The 22,105-nt window shown below is 43.0% G+C and overlaps 1 protein-coding gene across 6 annotated transcripts in view; it reads left to right on the top strand.

Moving 5' to 3' along the window:
- Nucleotides 1–15,067: 15,067 nt before the first annotated feature.
- SNX14 (sorting nexin 14) overlaps nucleotides 15,068–22,105 on the top strand; it is a 78,783-nt gene continuing 71,745 nt past the window's right edge. For all 6 annotated transcript variants that reach the window (XM_073336597.2, XM_073336596.2, XM_073336595.2 and 3 more), the window contains exons 1-4: nucleotides 15,068–15,323; nucleotides 17,575–17,695; nucleotides 18,673–18,749; nucleotides 18,858–18,936. In XM_073336597.2, the coding sequence (XP_073192698.1) occupies nucleotides 15,178–15,323; nucleotides 17,575–17,695; nucleotides 18,673–18,749; nucleotides 18,858–18,936 (423 nt within the window). In that variant the 5' untranslated portion in view covers nucleotides 15,068–15,177. The remainder of the gene's footprint in view (nucleotides 15,324–17,574; nucleotides 17,696–18,672; nucleotides 18,750–18,857; nucleotides 18,937–22,105) is intronic.

Genomic DNA, 22,105 nt, shown 5'->3' with positions numbered 1-22,105 from the left:
CCGAAGTCCGTTGTGCTTACAGCAGCACCAGGATTGCAGGCACCTGATGTTGTGGTGCCGGGGAGAAGAGAGGCCTAACATGGGTCTCACTCTATCCCAGTCTCCTTTTGCCTTTGGCACCAGGGAGCAACTCTTCTCTTGATATATTTGGTGCTGCTTCTTTGTCTTCCCCCGTGCCCACTGTGGCTGAGAATCCCAAGTCATGGGAAGAGCGCTCTGCACCAAGGCTGAGGTGCTCAGTATTGAGCCTCAGCACAGCTTGGAGGCAGGTTTTAAGGCTACCTCCATGAGGATAACTTGCAGTCTTGCTGCTTGCTCCTTTTTGGTTCTGGGATCAGAGTCCCTGCAGACTTGGCAGTGGTCTTTCCTATGAGCTTCCCACAAGCACTTGAAACAAACAATGTGAGTGCAGGCTCACTTATAGACTTACCACAAGAGGCATGCCAGTGACCGAGGCATGCCCCAGCACGGGAGTAAGCAGACAATCCTGCTAGCTAAGTGTGGAGGTGTCTGAAATTATATAAGTTCTAAAAATTATTAAACTAATTCCTCACTAAGAACTGGATTTAAAAAGCCACTAGAAGGACTGCCTGAGCAAAAAAGGGTTCCAGCAATCGTCACAGGTGGTAAGCAGGAACTGAAGGGGAACTGGGTTGGTGGAGCTCTTCATATCAGCACTTTGAGCATGCAACACTGGAGGTCGCTGAGATCACTAGGGGAAAAAATTCCAGCAACTGTGCCCAGGGCATGCATGCACCTACACTGGAATGGACATGTGCAGGAACTCGAATTTGCCCTTTCCCTATCCTAATTTGCTATTTAATACTATATAGTTGATTCCAAAGGAGGGGAAATGAGTAATCTTATGTATGTGACATTGTTTTATAGTTTCAAGTTTTTCATGCCATAGGCTATGTCTACACTACAGCAGTAAGTCGACCTACGCTACATAGCTGGAGTCTATGTACCTAAGGTCGAGTTACCGCAGGGTCTACACGATGAGGGGTCGACAGGAAAAACTCTCCCATCGACTTACCTTACTCTTCTCATCATTAAGCCCAGTGAACAATTTTTGTTTCTGGTAAAACTCTAGCACTACACCTGTTATGGCTTACTGGTCAGAATGTGGACCACATAATCTAAAGACCCCTGGGATAAATTCTCAAAATAGTCAAACCACCAGCAGACTTCTCTCAAAATGTGAAAATAACAAAAAAAAAAAAAAAAAAAAAAAAAAAAAAATCAAACCAGAAATGTTACCTGCCTTATTCACGAATTTGACCTCATGGGATCTTTTGCTCTTCAAAAGCCTCAATAAATGGGCCTTGCAGTTTGCTTTGATGTCAATAGATTTTTAGCTATAACACAAAGGGGGGTGAGTTCCAAAGCCTATAACCTGTGGTCTGTCTAGAAATAGACCAAATAGTGTACTGTTAATTTAAATTGCCTTTCTACATTATGTACTCCCTGCCTGGAGAGGTATTTAAGGTCTTAAAAGTAGATCTGGTAGGGAGCCTCACTCCCAAATGCATGCTCATTTACATTTTGAAACAATATGTAAGTTACTAACATGCTTGAAGGTGTTGTGGAAGAAAATAATTTCTTTGCTCAGTGGGGCAGTCATCTCCTATAGGTAATAATGAAGTATCAGTAGCTTTGCAGATTGCCCACAACGAGGCACTTTTTGAAATGTCTGTCTAGCTATTCAATATTAAATGCAGTATGGAGATCCACTAGGCGTTATCCAGATTTAAAAAGTTGCATAGGTTTAACTAAATTTAAAATCTTAAGTTTGAGTCTCTAATGAAGACACACCTCTTAACTCTTGCCTAGCTTAGCTTAAATTGATCACTGGTTTAGCTTGCATCAGTAATATTGAGGGTTAATCCAGTATAACTAATCTATTTTACATTATTTGAATGTGTTTAACTTATTTAATGTAGACCTTTTCTAAAGGCTAACAAAGGCTGAAACCAGATTCCACTATAAAGCTATGCTTTAACCACATCCAATGATTTTAGTTTGGAAAACTGGTTTGGTCTGATTGTCAGAATGAAGGTAATAGTACTTCTGTAAAGTTTGAAGACTGTCATTGTTTGTTACATGTGACTTGAAATAAATCCTGATTTGAAATGTTAGCAGTTATGTAGAATTTAAAGGAAGGGACTATTAGATCTAGTCTGACCTATAGCTCACAGCTCATTGACTCCATTTATCTCTATTACTGAGCTCATGAGAGGCCTTGTATTGGCCTTAAGTAGGCTTTCCAGAAAGGCATCTAGTATTTATTTGGAGAATCCACCACTTCTCTGTGTAGTTAATCACCTTCACTTAAAAATGTGCTCCTTATTTCCCATTTGAGTTGTTGTAGCTTTAGCTTCCATCCATTGGTTCTTGTTATGCCTTTCACTGCTGAATTAAGGAGTCCTTTAGTGTATCCTATATTTTCTCCAGGGAAGGTACCTCACTCTTTTTTTCCTGTAGAATTCTATCTCCTCATGCTCAACCAGCCTACATTTCCTTAAATGTACCCACTACATGAAATGGGTTTTAAGCAAAGCTGATTACTTTAGATGGCTATATCCCATCCTATTTCCCTTCATGTACACAGGATTGTTTTGCCATTGACTTCAGCACACAGGACAGCACTTGTCTGCAAGCAGAATACAACCCAACATATCTTTGACCGTCACTCAGGCAGAAGATATCCACCCAGAAGAGGAAACTTGCCACCATTCCTCCCCTTAAACTTACCTGGTATCTGCCTTCTTTTAACCTATAAGGTATTTCTGGCCAACTTCTAGCAATACAGAGACCATGGGAAGAAAGGAGTATGTATCATCTGTGTGCAGCTCATCACTGCAGCACTTGTACACAAGCAGTGGTGGCATACTATGGTCAATGCAGTCATTTTTAAGAGTAAGGTCTGGACTGCGCAATCTCTGGGTCTCTCACAAATCACAATACTACTTAAGCATAGAGGTGAACAGGCAGCTAGAGGAAGACAAGGTGGAAGAAACAGCTTTGGTCCTTTTTCTGTTCTCTCCCCATGCTCCCAACTTCCAGTAAAACTCTATGGAGGGACTAGCTCCTGGATAAATAAAGCTTATACAGCCTCCCTCCTAAAGGACCCAGCACCTCCGGAGAAGCTCCCTAAAATAACCCAGGATTTCTGTTGTGTCCCTTTCTCTGTGGAGGCTTAGGACTATTATCCTGGGGGAGGAAGGCAGGCCACTCTCCAGTTGTCTTCTGAAGGTGGTCAGTGTGTTTAGATCTGGATAATGCCCTGCCTTCCCTAACTACCACCATTTTTAGCTCTGAAGATGCCTCAGATGAGTATCTGCCCCTTAAGGATGGGAACTAAAGGATATCTGAAATTAAAATTACCATTAAGATTGCCCCAGTAGCCAGAGGAGGAATCAAGGCTGGCTGCTGTTGGCAGGGGAGAAGGGGGGGGGGGAAAGAGGACAATATGACAAAATTGTCAAATGGTGGAATCAGTGTTCACCTTCAGTCCTGGCCCTGTCCAGGAATGTATCAACTGGATTCTACCTTGCAAGACAGCTGGTTTGGCACGTGAAGTTGTTGATGATTTCCCTCAAAACCTCTCATATTTTGAAAATGAAAAGAGGTAAGATTTAAATTTTTGTAGTGGGTCATAATAAAAATGAGAACCAACTTAATGCAGGACTGAGCAGCGCAACTATATCTTGTACTGTTGACTAAATATCTTATCCACAGCAATTCAGACACCTTAACTTTCTCCCTGTGTCCTCCTCCCTCGCCATGCCAGCAAAAATCAACCTCAGAGCTGCAGTGCGTTAACAGTACATGGGGTTGAGATTCTTTCACATGTGAGCTCTCCTTGCTTTTGCCTGTGAATTTACATTCCTTAACTCTCTTAACTGTGGCCACGCTGCCTATGGCAGCTAAAGCTCTAGAACCAAATTAACTTACACATTTGTGGGGTAAGTAGATAACTATTGACCCATATTAGTGACCCAGACCATTTAAAAAAACCAACACCACCTTCTATGGAAAGGGCTTACTGCTCAATCTCCATCTTGTCCATATCTGAAACATAGGCCACTAGCCATTCTAAAGGGAAAGCGAAGATGGTCCTGCTTTCCTAGACATTTTACAAGAAAGAGGGTTAATTTGACAGCAGTTGTAGAGCTGGGTTCTGAGAAAAACTGAATGTCCTCAACTCTGAGTCAGATTTAGCTCTCCCAGAGTGGTGCACCTATACAATACTGAACCAAATATTATAGGTACACATTCCAGCCCATCATTACTCAGAAAAATTATGCAAAAACAGTACCAATACTGTCAAAGTAACATTTTTTCACAAAGACCACTGCCTAAAACTGTTTTCAATGTCATATTTCTAATGTGCTGTGTTTTCAGTACATCACAGCACTTAACACTCAAGGAGATTGTGAAAGAAAATGCCATTACTTTGTAGTGTACATTGCAATAAATTGATTTTAAAATCGGTCATGTTTTGCCTTCAGTTCTGTTTTTAAATTGAACATCAATATTATTATTGTAAATTGTACTTATGCCTTGAGCATTCTGTCAGGCACATTAAATAAAATAAAGCAAGGCAACAAAGACTATTTTAAACATTTAGCTAGAAAGCACAATGTTTTGGGTTTTTTTAGCAATGTTTAATTTTGGCAGGCTTTTATCACAAGTTTCTGCCTATATCAAAAACCTTAATTATAAGTCTTGTGCTAAACATAGTTAACATTGTGTGGCATACTGTCTGAAAATTATTCTAGTTTCCTTAAAGAAGAGCAAGAAAAATGTTCAGGGGTTTGCAGGGAATGTTTTAGCAAGAAAGGTTAATGCCCCCTATTGGTTTCAATTCAGCTTTGTGTAGATACAAGGAACTGCCTGCATAAAACAGCTTGCAGGAGTGGGACCTAAGAAGGCAAATATATTGAGCATGGTGAAGAAATGACAGTGGGGAAAAGACACACATGGTCTATGACTTACCTAAAGGTTTAACACCAAGAACAGAGAGAAAGTACTTAGGATGGTAAAATGGGCTTATGATTGAGCCATTGGACGAAACAGAAGAAAATTCAGGCTGAAAGTCTAACAGAAAGAGGTGTTATACTGTGGAATTAGTTTCCAAAGAGAAGTATAGGAGGTCCCATCCCACAGGACACTTAAATATAGACTTAATCTGGCTCATTCCTCTCACAAATAGAACAGATAACAGCTAGGTCTATCTAGGTGACAGCCCTGTGCTTGACTATGGCTCTATAAATCCTTCTCCTCAAGAATGGGAAAATCCAGACACTCAGCTACAGCTATTTCTTCTGGGAAGGCTACTTCAGGCCCAGAAGAATGGGCATCATGTTCCAAGACAGCACTTTTTACCTGCAACTCCCAGTTAGTCAACATTTGAGCTAGACTGTGACTCCTAAGCCTGCTCCCAGTAAGACATCTGACACACCACTGACAGCTGATCCACGAATACCAAAATCAACTCAGCATCAATAACTGCGCTGGTGATGAATGCCAGCACCACCGTCTCCACACCAAGACAAGGTAGAGTAGAACAATTGACCAATATAATTCCCAGAACTGAGTTACCGCCCCTAAAAATGGGAAAAGCAGAAAGGCCTAAGACGCATTTGCTTTCAGTATTCCCCTGAAGTGGGAACGGAGTATAAATCCCTTTTGTTATAGGGGGCAGATGACAAAGGATTGAATTCCGACCTAGTATCTGTTAGTAACAAAATCCTGCTACCCATCTGCTACCACTTTCTCAGTACCAAAGCTGGTAATATTGACACCTGAGCTGACATTTACAACAGAAGCCCTAACAGTTCTACTATGTTGTCAGAAGTCACTACTTCTCATATCAATCATACTAGAATGAGTAGGTGCCAAGAGTAAACTAGTATTGACACCACCACCTTCAGAATGCCTCTTCTCCCCTCCTTCTGCTCAAGATCCTTCCCCACTATCCTACCATAAAAAGAGAGATCAGGGAATGGTTCCCCGAGATGAGGGCCACTCATTTCTAAGCATCAGCTTATCCTCCATACCTCTGGCACTCGTCTAAACAGTCCAACCAGCCCTACCTTTACAATCTTGTACCATGGTAATTCTGGGCTTAGTGGCATCCTCCATCAAAACTGTCTAGAAGTGGGTCTCCGTCTCACCCATTGTGCAAACAAAGGTTCGACAATTCTGCAATTTCAATACTCCTTCCTGAGACCACCCAAGTCCCCTGGCCTTAACACGGTTAGAGAGCCACGTGAGGAAAAGGCAGGTTCCAAAGCTCAAGAACAGTATATGCCAATCTCTTCTCAAAGATCCCTCAGCGTAATTGCCTGATGAAGTAGTCTCCTCAGCTCCAATACCAGCTCACACATGATTTTAGACCTTTTCAGTAACAGACAACCTTGCCCAGTGAAGTCTACTCCCCAAGACAGCCCCTAAAAAGCTCAATGTCTTTGTGAGAAAAGGCTTATTCCATTGACTCTCTGTAGTTGTGACTAGCAAATTAGCAAGCACTATTTGCTCAGTATAACAACCTGGGACAAGGCAACCCTTTTATGAGTAACTTCAAGATGCTAGTGAGAAATTTAAGGCAATTATATCTGAAGGTCAGGAAATGGCAAAAACACGTAAGCAGCCATGGATGCTTTGGTTATAGCAATTAGATCCATGGCCACAGTAGTCACAATGAGGAAAATGTTGTGGCTACAAATGTCAGGTATCCTAAAAGGAGATACAGAATGACATTGAAGACCTGCTCTTTGAGAGAACAGACTTATTTAGCACTTGTTCTGAAGATGATTTGCATCCACTGAAGGATTCCAGAGCTGCTTGACGATCCCTTGATATTTATAGTCTGGGCCTCCAGGAGAAAACCCTTCAAAATATCCACAACAGACCAGTCAGAACACGCACTATTTTCAACAACAGCCTGCTGATTACCCCCCAGGAAGAAGCCTAGGTTATGCCAAAGGAGACTACTATCATCTCCAGCACTAGCCATCCTGCTTCATCATCCAGGCATCAGGCTTGACATGCAGAAAGAGTCACAACTCAGCCAGTACATAACCACTCTTTCTCTCTAACCCAACCCCAACCAGAACCCTTCAGATGCTGTCTTTCTTTATTTTCTCCATCTTAGACTGGAATTACTAATGACAAATGGGTACAAGAAGTCACCTCCCAAGGGTATGCTTTTCAATTCCAGTCTCTGCCCCTCCTCTTCCTTAGTGACCCTTCTCATGAAACCCCAATTACTTAACAAGTAGTTTCCCTACTCTGACTAGGGGCCATAAAAGGAGACATTTTAGAATTCAGAAGAAGAGGTTTTAATTCCCAGTATTTCCTCATTACACTGAAGCAAGTTTTTGTCCTGCCCTATATAAAAATATATATGCTATTTCAGATTCAGGATGGTGACTTTAGCCTTCCTCCCTTCATTATAAGCTGAAGACTGGCTTGTGGCTCCTGACCTCCAAGACACGTACTTCCATATCACTATCCTTCCAGCCCACAGGAAATACTTGCAATTCACAGTAGGGTGTAACCACTAGCAATATAAAATCCTGTCATTTGGTCTCTCCACAACACCAAGAGTTTGCACAAAGTGCCTACCAGTGCTAGCAGCACATCTGGAGATAGGGTGTTCATGTCTACCCATACTTAGATGACTGGCTAATCAAAGGCATTCCCCCATCAGGAGTTCTCCATGGCCCTAGATTCTGTCCTTCTATTCAAGGAGAAACTACAGCAAATTATCTATCACAGATGATAATTCATAAGAGCTCTAATGATTACAAACCAACAAATTACACATCTTTTTGAGGAGAGATTTCAATCTATCCAGACAATAGTATTCACCATCAAATTAATTCCATCTACCACATTGAGAACTTGCCTCACACTCTTAGGCCACATGACAGATTGCATTTATGTGATGCTGCTAGCCAGACTATTATAGGGATAGCTGAGGTTAGGGGTATTGCCTTTCAAGACATCAGATGTTCGTACATGTTGTAGTTCCCGTTAAACTAGCACTCAACTTGTTGACAGATTGTCAGAATATCTACAAAGCGGATCCCGCCTTCTCCATGTATAAAGTCATTGATCACAGATGCTTCCAGTATAGCGTGGGTGCTCACCTGGACCAATGTCAGATACATGGTCTCATGAACAGATAAGACTTTATATATGGTCTCAGGACAATCAGGCTAGCATGCAAAACTTTCCATTCAGCCTTAAAGAGTTTCACCATATTAGCCCTCACGGACAGCACATTGGCAAGGTATTTGGACAACAGTATTTGTGCAAATAAGTAAGGAGGTGCTTGTTCATTGTTTGTATGTGAAGAGGCAATCAAATTTTGGAAATGGTATCAAGTTCATGGGATAACTCCCAACAGACCTTCACTTCCTGGAATTCAACAAATTAGCAGATTTTCTCACCAGACTGCTATCAATCATGCATGGTCTTTGGAGGGTCCCATTAGACTAATATTCCACCAGTGTGTTACCCCATCATGGATCTATTTGCCACAAGAGAACACAAAATGCCCAATGTTTTGCTCTGGGGTGGGAATGAGCCCACAATCCTTACAAGATACTTTTCTCATCTCTTGGACTCAAAGTCTCACACAGTCAACTTGTGTAACTCATTGCCAGGGGATGCTGTGAAGGCCAAACTATAATGGGGTTCAAAAAAATAATCTGATAAGTTAATTAGATAAGATTAAAAAATGAGAAAATTAGTTAAGAGGATAGGTCCATCAATGGCTATTAGCCAAAATGATCAGAGATGCAACCCTATGCTCTGGATGTCTTTAGCCTCTGACTGCCAGGGAGTGGACAACAGCGGATGGACCACTCAATGATTGTCTGTTCTGTTTATTCCCTCTGAAACATCTATCATTGGGCACTAATGGAAGAGAGGATACTGCGCTAAATGGACCATTGACCTGACCCAGTGTGGCCATTTTTATGTCTCCTGTATGAATTTCCTTCAATCCCTCTAAAACTAGGTAGTAAGAAAAATCAGGCAGTTATGCTGATTCTAATAGCGCCTCATCAGCCCACACAATTCTGGCTGATAGAACTTACTCAAATAACCACTCTACCTCCAACTGCACTTCCAGGTTATCCTGACAAATCACTGTCAGATTCTCCAGCCTGACCTAAAACTGATACACCTAACAGCCTGGATGTAGGCTAAGTGCTTCTGATAGACTGTTTATTGCAAGTACAAGAAAATATATTACAAAGCCATAAGACCTCCACAAGAACTTGCTCCGCCAAAATAAAAAATATTGTCTACCTGGGCCGTCCAATGCAACCATGACCACATTCTCGAGGCCCCTAGCACCAAGATTCTCAGCTATATTCTGCATCTGAAGATCTCTTGCCTCTTCATTATTTCTATGATGTTCCCACCTTGCAATTTCTACATGCCACCCTCAAGTCCAGTCATGCTCCATATTTCCCACCATTTTCTGTTTTTTAAAAGATCAGTTTACCCTTATCTTCCAGTAAAGAGCTCCCTCCCTCTTGAGATTTTAAAATCCTTCTCCCAGGTCCAAGGAGGCCCCCTTTCAACTCCTCTCTAAATGTTCTGTTTACCATCTTATTCTCAAAACAAATTTTTGGTGGCCATTATATCAACCAAACAAGTCAGTGAATGCCAAGCCATCACAGCTCACCCCTATCTCCCTATACCGCATTTCATAAAGTGACATAGAGACCCCATCCTAAACGTACTCCCAAATTTGTTTCAGGTTTCCATTTAAGGCAGTCAATTATTTCCCAATTTTTCTTCATACGCCCCCACTCCTCTCTACGCAAAACAAACTCTGCACCTTAGATGTTTTAGGTCCTTGCTATACTACCTAAATAGGATAAAGGGAAAGTGTGTAAAGGGCTATCTTCTTATTGTCTTTGCCTATTAGCAGTGCACATTATCTCATCTCAAAGATTATCTAAATAGATTACCCAGTATTTCAGTCTGTTATATTGCATTCCCCTTCCTCCAAATATCAATGTTCATTCAACCAGAGTTCAGGCTGCCTCCTTTGAATGTTTCAGAAATATTCCAACAACTGAGGTCAGTTTAGCAGACATTTGAAGTAATCCCCACACCTTTGTCAAACACTTTGTCCTTGATCAGATGCCAAATTTGGGAAGGCGTTATTACAATCAGTGACAGCTAGAATTCCTTGATCTTGATAGAGCACTGCAGGCCAGTCACCAAGAGTGGGATTAACAGAAATTCTCCAATAAAAGTTGCTTGCCTTCCAGTTACTGTGGTTCTTTGAGATGTTATGGCTGGGTGGATTCTATGACTCTTCCTCCATCCCCACTTCTGCAGTCTCCTCCAGTTGAGATACTGAATTAGCAAGGAAACTGAGGGATAGACTTTATGCTTGTGGTAGGAGGAGACCAAGGATGCTCAGGAACAGCCCCAATGGACCCTGCTGTTCAAAGATTCTAATCTCAATATCTGAACATCCAGAGTGGGATCCACACAAAGCATCATGAACCGCAGTTACTGTAAGGTAAGTAACCATTCTTTTTCTGATTTGCCCTTGATTCATGTTTACCAATTGTTCCTCATTATTATGTAAATACATGGAAATTAAATAAGTATATATGAAATCAGTGAAAACCGTGTTCTCTAATTGACTAAATCTCATCCTAATGAGTCTGAGGTCACATGTAAGCTATGGTAATGGACTGTTAAGATTGCAAATTTAATGCTGATAATTTAATTGCAATTTTAACTTGGCAACATTTAGCAGCCTAATAAGCAAAAATACAACATATAGTATGTGTAATGGGAGCAAGTTAACACCACATTTCTTAAATGTTTAAATTTTCAAAATTAGGTCTTAATCCTGAAAGTCACATGTGTAATTTTACTTGCATAACTAGTTTCACTAAAGTCACCCATGTTTGCAGGAACTGGTCCCAAATCTTGCACTAATATAATATTTGCATTTTATTTCCTTTTATTTTTTAAATTAAAAAAAAAAAGTACTTCATTCCCCTGCTACCCAGTCATTGCACTACTTTCTTCTTCCCTTTCTTCTCATCCCCTTCCCTATTCAGAGGTGATGGGAGTCTGAAAATTGACCCTAGATGGGAAGATGTTGGGTGATGATTCAATGTAAGTCTCGACCATACTTTTCAGGATCAGAGCACTGCCACAACCTCCTTCCCTTGCTCCCTGACCAGCTGTTTAAGTCGAAAGCACAAGGTCCCCTCCTTAGTCAGTAGTAGAGAGTAAAGAAAGAGCCTTTGCATGGATGCGGTGAAGCCTGAATCCTGATCAGTAATAGCCTTAAGTACAAATGAAGCCTCAAGACCTATTCTTAGGGTTCTACATATTTGACTCCACCATCTAGTGATGTTATCACATCACTCCTGGGTTGACGGACCTATTTTGAGACTTTTGAAATTTGCTGCTTTAGAATGCTCACGTGATTAAAAAAGTTCTCCTTTAAACCTTTACAAAATTTGCATGGTTACAGGTCCCCAATTAAGAACCAGCCCTACTACCCAAGTATGACTTTGATGGTTCAGCAGAGTTATGGGTGGAAAAAGTCTTGCCAAGAAAACTCAATGCAAAAAGTGTACTAATACGCATATGTATAATTGCTCTCCCCATTCATTATTAACCCAAATAATTGAACTGAAAAATTTTCTGAAAGAACAAAAACAAAACTACTTTACTAGTTTCAACCTGAAAGGACAGCAAAGGGTTCTTAAAAAATTTAAGAAGAAAGAAAAAAAAAATAAGAAAATTCCGCATCTGGCTGGCTTTAAGCAGTCCTATGACCTGATTTCCCCCCTCTGCCTCCCAAGCATCCAGCCTATAGGTGTTCCTTAAATACCTGTGCAAAAGGATTTACTAAAGTTGGCTCCTTGTTTACTGGTGAACAGGTAGTGCTCCTGCCTCCTAAGACATTACCCTATGGAGACACTTTAAAATACAGTTGTTTTGGGATGTGAGTATCTCATTTGCTCTTTAATTCTTGTAGAAAGCAAATTCTAGCTGTGTTCCTCTTTGCGTGATAGTGTAAGGGCTGAAACCTAGCAGAACTATTTATTTTGTTGAATGTTTGTGGAGGGCAGCACAGAGAGGCATGCATCACTGTCTGCAGCAATGAGAAATGGGAAGAAGTGGAGGAGAAGCAGCTTGCTGAGGTGTACATGGTCACTGTGTTCACTGTCTTTGTGTAACTGGACAAAAACAGTATAAGAAAAACATACTGGACTTCTGAGACAGTATGGGCTATAAATACTCAGCATCTCCTCACTGCCAGCTTGGTTACATTCACAAAATCTGTTTAATTGATTTTGTGTGGCTGACAAAGATTTCACTTATTCACAAGTGGAACTAGTGAACACTTGCAAACTTTAAGGAAAGTTTCTAAATCATACTTAATATTCTAGGACTGACTCTTCTGTGTGAGCCTGAAGAAATCACACTGTTGCCTCGCAGATGACAAATGATTAGTAATCCCAGAGATTTATAGGTACACAAACACGATTCTTAATGCATTTTAACTAAGGAGGCAGTATAGACCCATGACTAAGACACTGAAGTAAAGTTAAGAACTGACTTATGTTCCTAACTCTGCTATTGGTTTGCTATGTGATGATGGACACGTGACTTCACTCTGTCCCTCAATATTCCCTTTTGTAATATGAGGATGATGCTTCTTATTTTCATAAAGCACTTTGACAACTATGGCTAAAAAGCCCAATATAAAGGGCTAAATCATTTAATACATTATAATAAAACTAAGAGGACAAAAAAAACCCTTCCCACTGTGCAAGAGCAGTAGAGTTAGGGAAGGAGTAGGAAGACAGTGGGAAATAAATGCTTCTCTTGGGACTCTGAGTAGCAGATCACACCATTTGTTTTGCACGTATCTAGTTAGACATGTAGTTTTTCTTAATAAAACACACACTTTACTAACAGCGATAGTGACATGTAATCTTTTAGCAGCAGCTCCTACAGCAATTCAATCCCACACAGGGATTTTTGCCAAACCTGAAAAAGGTCAACATACCAAATTGTGACACTTCACCTGCCGTTGAGATCAATAAAAGCTTTGGATTTTATGACAGACGGACATGCTGGAGAAATATTTAAAGCCACCTTCATCTTCAGTCACCCAGATGTTGATATTAGCAGGATTTTTCATGAATGACTTGACTTTATCACGAGATTTGAAAACATGGCTCTTATATTGCACGTGAGGGTCCTGAGTGCACTTATTAGTCTCTTACCCAAGTGTGCCCCCAAGGCAATAAAAAAGATTAAAAATAGCACCTGCTTCTTAGCCAGTCCAGGAGTAAGCAGAAGAGTCCTCTTGAAGCAGATCTTTTGCATGACAGTAATCCAACTGTTCCTGTACACATCCTAGATGAAAACTTGCTTAGGAGTTCATGTCTTTTTTGGTTTGTTTCCCCATAACATCCTGGCTGAAGTTTACATTTGATTTATCTGCACCTAAACAATGATTTGTACCATCATATCTCTCAATTTCATGGTAACTTAGTAAGTACAGATGTGCATTCAATTAATATTAGAAAGTCTATGTCTTACTTTGCAGCTAACAGTAGTTATTAATGTGAACTAGACCTTAAAGTTTAGCCACTATGACCTAAAAATTAATTTTCAGACTATTATTTTGCCTTAGAGACAACAGCACAAACTGTGCATTCACCAGCTAATCTCCCCCCTAAAAAATATTTTTCAAGTGACCCTCATCCCCTTTTCCCTCAAGTACTTACTTTGCAAATAAGGATTTGAGAAGCTGGAATACACTATTTGTAATATTTCCTCATTCCCCTGATTAATCAGCTTCTTCAGTTCAGTCACCATATGCACACACCACTTTAATAAGATATAGCATATACAGTTTCTAAATGCCACAGGTCTAAATCCCTGCTGCATTAGAAAGTGAGTAATGAAAACTCTATGTCAGCATTCTGCCATCAGGGATCTTCTATTTCCAGGGCTTGGGACAGCATGTTATGCAGTCGGGCTTGAAATGTCATCTAGGCTGGTCACTGACCACTTGCTGGAAAGGATCTTTTTATGCATGAGGTACAAGGGGAGTAGTTCTTGCCCCAAATCAGACCTAGTTTAAAACTGTTCTAAACTGCTGACTTTCTTCTCAATCTCTGGCTCAAGAAAATGTCAAATTTGGAAATAAAACCATTCACCCCAGCGAAGCTAGAGGACAAGGCAGCCAAGTGTGCACTAACGGGACTCCCCACACACCCATCTCTCACACGGGGATCTCTCGAGCCAAGAATCTAAATGGCTCCTAACGGGAACAAAATGTAAAAAAGGGGGAAAGTATCCCAGGACACAGCAGCTGAAGCGGAGACCATGGAGCCAGCAGCAGGCCGACAGCCGGTACAGGCTTGTTGGGCTCGCCGCGCGTGGCCCGCGCCTGCTGGCGGGTGAACGACTAAGAAAGGGAAGCGGATCGATTTTCTCGGCTCCTCCCGCAGCCCTGTTTCCACCGGGCCGCCCCGCCCGCCTGACCCCCGCGCACGCCACAGCGATATCCGCCACCGCGGCGGCCTCGCTCCCGCTGCTTCGCGCCATAGCAAAGAATTTGCCCCCTGCGCCGGGCCTGTTGCCCGGGCGCCGCCACGCTTCTCGCTACGGCGAGGGGAGCAGGCCGCTTCTCCCGCGCTAATCCGGTTCCCCGCCGCCGGGCTGAGCCGGCACCCCCCCGCCCCCCGCAGCCATCTTGAGGGCAGCCCTGGCCTTGCCCCGTCTCCCGCGGTGGGGCCGGGGCGTTCGCAGCGGCGTCGCGCAGCCAACCCGACCGCGGGGCGGCAGGGCCCATCCAGCCCTTGGGGTACACAGGGGCCGGGGCCGTTCGGCTCGACCCTCATTATCGGAGCTTCGCCATCCGCCTCCAGCGAAGCTAGGTCCTAGCGCCCCGCCCCCCATCACCATGGCGCCGGCCGGCGCCCCGAGCTGCACGCACGGCACGAACGCGACGCACGCTAGTGCAATCACGTGGTGGTGGAATCACATGACAAAGAGCGGAAGCGGCGCTGCGGCTCCCTGCTCCCCTCCCCAGCCTGTGGGTTCGAGGGTCTCCGCGCTGGGTGCGCCGCGCCCCTCGTGGCGATGGGGTGGGGGTGGGCGCGGGCGGCGGGAGAGCGGCTGAGGCAGCGCGCGCGGGGGCTCGAGGCGCTGCGGGAGGCCTGCCGCCAGTACCCGCTGTTCTGCTGCATCCTGCTGGGGCTCAGCGCGGCCACCCTCCTGCTGAACCGGTAACAGCCACCGCCTTGGGCCCGCGTCCTTCCCGCTTCTTCCCTGCTCCCTCCCCAGCAGCCGGCGGCTGCGAGGGCGGCCGTTGCTGGGCACGACGCGGAAGGGTCTGGGAGGGAGGCCGGGGCCCGGGGTGGGGGAGCAGGGCAGACGCTCCCCTACGTGTTGGCCGGGGCCCGTGGGGGCTGTTCGCCTGCAGCGGGGTCGTCGGGCCGGGAGGGGCGCTGGGGGCAGCTCTCCTGCACCGGCTGGGGAGGGCGGGATGGGAACTGGCTTCCCCTGTCCCACGGGCTGCGCGGACGGGAGCTCGCCCGGGGACAGCGGTAGGCGCCCCACCGGGGCAGCTGCGTGGCGCTGTCATCCCGGTTGCTGGGGGCGGGGAGAGGCCGGGACGACTCAGCCCTCCCCCAGGCACGGGCTTAGCTCCGTCTGCTGCCCATGTGCGGCCCGGTGCCCGCGGTCAGGAGCAGCTGCCCTGACACAGCCCAGGCACTTTGGGAAGCAGGGAAAATGAGGGCTTAGTTCAGATGGTGTCCAGTTTATCCCCTTAACTTTAGAGGAGAGGCGGCAAACAGCGTCCTCTCCTCTTAATCCTCTTCCCTCCCAGAGGCAACGTATTAGCGCCTAGCAATTCAAGGGAAAGTTGTGGCGAGGGGCCAAACTGTGTGGGAGAAAGGGAGCCAGAAAGTGACACCCTCTATCTTTACCCTCCCATGACCCCACGCTTGCTTCACATCCCCCTTCATACTGTTGTCAGCCAGCCTTCTTCTTTACCTATGCTGTGAATAAATAACTTTGGGGGTCAATATCAGTGTGTTGTTATTAGTGCCCCCGGCATGTGATTGCGTAGTCTCACTCAGTTTTTTTGGTCACACTCCTTTCTGACCTCAGTCTCCAGAGTTTCCCTGCTCTGTGTGCATTGCAATCCAGAATAGCAACATACCCATCCCCAAATTATTAAACATAAATTGTACATGGTATGAGCAACCGTTATTTGTAAAGAAATGAGTACAGGCTTAATAAAGTCTTGGTGCTGATTCTGTGCTGTACAGGGCACACATGCATACTTTTTGCCCTGAGGCATTTTCAGTGTGAGACTTAACGCTGATAAAACTACATTTACTGGGAGACTATGGCCGTGTCTACACTGCCACTTTACAGCACTGCAACTTTCTTGCTGAGGGGAGTGAAAAAATACCCCCTGAGTGCTGAAAAGTGGCAGTTAGACAATGGGTTTTTTTTTAAACTCTCCCAGCACTGGTGCCGCGACTACACAGCCACGTTAAAGTGCTGCCGCAGCAGTGCTTTAATGTTGCTAGTGAAGACATGCCCTAAGAGGAGAGTGCTAGTTTAGGTTTCTTAAAATTTAACAAAAAGTTCCTGGACAGAAAGACATTTATCAGCTACATCCTACACAGCTCTGCAAGAGGTCATTATGATACTGACTAAAACCTTATTTCATCATCCGTTACTAAACTCAATACTTGTTAAAAAAACCCCCACAAATGTAAACAATTCCCACAGAGCATGAAGGTAGAGAGTGCTGTGTCCCTATACAAAATTAGTATTCAGGCTCACCACCTATTGTAGTAGGGTTAAAAAGTCATATTTTAATGCTTAAAAGATACTATTAAGTAAATGTAAAATATATTTAATTTATTGGATTGTCAGTCAATATTAGAACAAGAAGAGATGAAATGTTGTCTAGTCTGAACATAGACCTGCATGCCAGTGGTGTTATGGGGATTAGTTATATTTGTAATATGCTTTGAAGTAAACTACTGTATTAGTATTGCTGTTTTATTAGTCCTGTCTGTGGATGAGTTCAGCTTAGATTTACGTAACTGGCAGCTCCGATTATTATCACACTCTTTTCATGAACACACAGAGCAGTGGTTCTCAAACTTTTTGTATTGGTGACCCCTTCCACGCAGCAAGCCTCTGAGTGCAACATCCCTCTTCTCTCAGTGGCTGACTGTGACCCCACCAGAGACTGACAGCCACAGCCCTGCCAACCAGGGGCTGACAGCTCACAACTCCCATGTAACCACTTCTTGACCTGACCTGTTGTGACTCCCAGTTTGAGAACTCCTGAGATAGAGCTAGGTGTAGTATTTCAGTTAATTTCTGGTAGAGTAGTCACTAAAAGAAATACTTGTGTTCATATGTCATTCTGAAAAATTCTGCTGTAAACATACCATATGGTATTGTCTACCTTGTCATACAGTTCTTTTTTTCCTGTTTGTTTACAAGGTATCTTCACATTTTAATGATCTTCTGGTCATTTGTTGCTGGCGTTGTCACATTCTACTGCTCATTAGGACCAGATTCTCTCTTGCCAAATATTTTTTTTACAATAAAATATAAACCCAAGGTAAATTTAATTTTTCTTTGTAGCGTTTGTTTAATTTTTCTCCATTTATTTTGTAGCAATATGTACAACCAGTAATTTTAGAAAATGTTATGCTCTGTTAATGTAACAGTGGTGAATGTAGTTGATATTAACTTGTAACTTTCTGTGGTGAACAGTCTTCAAATACAAATGAAGGCTCTAATTTGACAAATATTTGGGTTGAACCCAATGGGACTATTTACATGTGTAAAATTAAGTAAATGTGTTTGCAGGATTAGGGCCTTATTACTTAAAGGCTTGAAATATGCAGTCGTCAGTGTGGGTAATTCAGCTGCAGCTTGTATAATGCTTTTAGAGTGTCTGTAATAGTTGCATTTTTTTTTTTTTAAATCCTAAACCTGCATGATGCTTGTAAAAGAGATGCATTTCCTTTGACAAAATGAATTCAGAATATATCTTACTGGCCACACTCCGCCTGCTTTACATGAATTTGAAAGTTTCAAAAAAAGAAACGTCTATTCTAAATCACCTTTCTGCTGAATTTAGAACAATGTTTTATATTGATTAGTTTTAATCTGTAAGTTAGTTTCTTAAATTCAGGTGCTTCCATTTGGTACTTTACTAACTTAATTATCTTTCAGAGTAACAGCCGTGTTAGTCTGTATTCGCAAAAAGAAAAGAAGTACTTGTGACACCTTAGAGACTAACCAATTTATTTGAGCATAAGCTTTCATGAGCTACAGCTCACTTGCATCCGATGAAGCTTATGCTCAAATAAATTGGTTAGTCTCTAAGATGCCACAAGTACTCCTTTTCTTTTTAATTATCTTTGTATTCACCCCCCACACACCCCAAAAAAATCAAGCCATCTATGATATTTTGTGCAATTTAATTTTATTTTAATCACATACAGTAAAAGCAAATTGGCTAATGCAGAAATGCATTGAGAGAGAGGATTTTGAAAAACTGAGATTTGTTAAATACTTTCTCTTTCTTAGCAATTAGAACTGCAGGAGCTATTTCCCCAAGGTCACAGCTGTGCTGTATGTGGTAATGTCAAATGCAAAAGGCATAGGTAAGTTAAATATTTGGCATTTCTTATCATAACAGTTGTTACATCTTGTACTTTGGGGTGAGAGAACCTTCTATTAAATATTGTATTATTTCTCTTGGTTTCTTACAGACCTGCATTGCTTCTAGAAAACTACCAGCCATGGTTGGATCTACAAGTGTCTTCCAAGGTTGATGCCTCTCTCTCAGAGGTAACTGTTATTTAATCTAAGGTGCCACAAGTACTCCTTTTCTTTTTGTTATTTAATTGTCAGTTAATGTTAATTATTTGACATGATTTCAGTGCATTGAAATCCAAAACTAAGGTTTTATCATTCAGATCCCTCCTTAAGACTCATCATTACTTTTGGACATCAGAAGTGAGTCCATCACAATTCTTGTATGTATTAAAAAATATGAAATCAAGGAGGAATAGAGAGATTATACTACCTCTGTATTTTGCACTGGTGCAACTGCTTCTGGAATATTGTGTCCCATTTTGGTGTCCACAATTCAAATAGGATGTTGAAAAATTGGAGAGTTCAGAGAAAGCCATGAGACTGATTAAAGGACTGGAAAGCATGCATCATAATGAGACCCTCAAGGAGCTCAATCTGCTTATCTTGTCAGACAGAGTGTGTGATCTTTCCCGGGTGTTATCTGGACCGGTGATCTGCTAGGTCACTCCAATCCACGACTCGGGGAGCCAGCATTACCCTGCTCTGCTGTAAGAACCCCCACTCCCGGGCTGTTCATGCACAGCCTTTATAGCAGAGGTAGGCAAACTATGGCCCATGGGCCACATCTGGCCCACGGGACCCTCCTGCCCGGCTCCTGGGCCAGGAGGCTTGCCCCCAGCCCCTCCCCTACTGTTCCACCTCCCCTGCAGCTCTGGGCAGCCAGGCAGCGCAGTTGCAGAGCCGCAGCCTGACCCTGTGCTCTGGGTGGCGTAGCTGTAGCTCTGCCAGCCAGCAGTGCTCCAGACAGCGTGATAAGGGGGCAGGGGACTGGGGGGGGCAGTCAAGAAGCGGGGGTTGGATGGGGCGGCAGAGGGCAGTTGGGGTGCATAGTCCGGGGGTGGTCAGGGGACAGGGAGCTGGGGAGTTGGATGCGGCAGAAGTCCCAGGGGAGCTGTTAGGGGGTGAGAAGCAGGGGGGTCGGTTAGGAGGTGGGGGCTGGGCCATGCCTGGCTGTTTGGGGAGACAAAACCTCACCTAATCGGCCCTCCATACAATTTTGGGAAAAAAAAAAAGTTTGCCCCGCCCCTGCTCTATATCATGTAAGCTGCTCGCAGCTATGTAAATGAGCACTTTTGGCCAGTCGCTGCTTGGATTGTGCAACTGAATGACACTAGCCAATATCTCCGGTCCCAGACGCAACCCTTGGAGCCTCCGTCTTGCAGTGTCCAGTTATGCCCACTGGACGCTGCAAGCTTATATGAGTTTGTCAGTTTAACAAATAAATTGATACGTATCAGCTTGTTATCCCAAGCGGAGTCTCAGACATGCTTCAAACCAAACGCACTGCTTCAGGTAGAATAAACAAATTTATTAACTGTAAAAGAGAGATTTTAAGCGATTATAAGTCAAAGCACAAGACATCAGATTTGGTCAAATGAAATAAAAGCAAAATGCATTCTAAGCTGATCTTAACACTTTCAGTGCCCTTACAAACTTAGGTTTCTCACCACAGGCTGGCTGGTTGCCCTTCAGCCAGGCTCTCCCCTTTTGATCAGCACTTCAGTCGCTTGGGGGTGGTGTCTGTAGATGGAGGTGGAAGAGAGAAAGCATGGCAAAAGTCTCTCTCTTTTATCATGTTCTTTCTTCCCTCTTAGCTTTGCCCCACCCTCCAGCTTCAGAGTCAGGTGAGCATTACCTCATTGTAGTGCCGAACTGACCAGCAGATCCTTTGTTGCTGCCTAGGCCATTGTCCTTTGTTCCTGTGAAGCTGGGCTGGGTTTGTCCCACACATGCCCTGATGAGGTGTGAGCTGCCCCTCTGCTCCTGGGGAGATTTTGCCTGGGCTTGTTTTAAGCCATGAGGACACGTTTTCAGCCTCATAACTATATACATGAAATTACAACCTATAACATTACTATAACAATGCTCGGTGTACCATGAGCCGTCCGAAGACACCCAACATGGCAAACTTTGCACTGGATACCACACGATCATATTATAAGGACGAACATGGAGGTGCAGGGTGCTCTTCCGAGGTACAGAGTGTCACAGGATGAAGGTGTGACTTGATCACAGACTATAAGTACCTAGATGGGGAACAGAAATTTTATTATAAAAGGGTCTTCAATCTAACAGACAGAGGTATAATAAGAGCCAGTGGCTGGAAGTTGAAGCAAGAGAAATTGACTTGAAATAAGGCACAGATTTTTAAATGAGTGTAATTAACCACTGGAACAATTTACCAAGGGTTGTGGTGGATTCTCCATCACTGGCAATTTATAAAATCTAGATATGCTCTACTTCAAACAGGAATTAATTCAGGGAAATCCTATGGCCTGTGTTGTACAGGAACAGGAAGTCAGACTAGATTATCATGATAGCGTCTTGGGACCTTAACTATGAAAATGAGTGTATATTTAAACTGAGGCTCCAAGGTAGGTCCAGGACTGTCATTACAATACTACCAATACTAAATAATAAAATACTGTTCTTTCTTATCCATTGTTCTTTCCAGCGTACTGTTATGCACTCTATTATGACCTAAATTTAGATTAAGTTCTCTAAGATGGGGGCATTTGTTTATGAGAAGGAGCCAGCATGTTTTTGGGTTCTTTAAAATATTAAATATTACCAATAATTAAGATGTGCCATGATTACCCGAAGAACTTATTTATTACCTATCGCCTAGAGTTATTTCCTTCCTAAATGTGAGTGCATATTTAAAAAAAAAATATTGCACTTTCTTATGCAATAGCTGACTTTTTTACAGCATCTTGACAATGCACAGTGTGTATCTTGAGAGCAGAATGAGTTGAAGAGCTCTGATTAGCAAACCTATTAGTACTTGTAGTTCAATCCCATCAAGAGATTAACATATGTAGAATCTTTATTAAGAAGTCTTTTTGGAAATAAATGCAGTGAGAATATCCTGGAGGATCGTGGTGTATGGTATTCAGAGTTGTTGTTTGTATGGCAATACTACAGCATTGTGCCTTAGAGAATCATGAATTTTACAGCCTTCACTACTCCAGTTAAGCTTGAAAGAAGACAGAATGGAGAAGACTTGGTGCTGGAGTGGGGCATGATTTTCCATGTTTCATTGCAAATTCTAAGTTATAGAATGATGCTGCAACTCATGTAAATTGCATAAAATCTGTGTTCTGTTGTCCAATTCATCTTGGGCTGACTTCAAGATGTGATA

Source organism: Lepidochelys kempii, chromosome 3, assembly GCF_965140285.1.
Source record: "Lepidochelys kempii isolate rLepKem1 chromosome 3, rLepKem1.hap1, whole genome shotgun sequence".
Classification (NCBI taxonomy): domain Eukaryota; kingdom Metazoa; phylum Chordata; order Testudines; family Cheloniidae; genus Lepidochelys; species Lepidochelys kempii.
The sequence above is the reverse complement of the archived record's forward strand: the minus strand, read 5'-3'. Positions and strand labels throughout refer to the sequence as shown.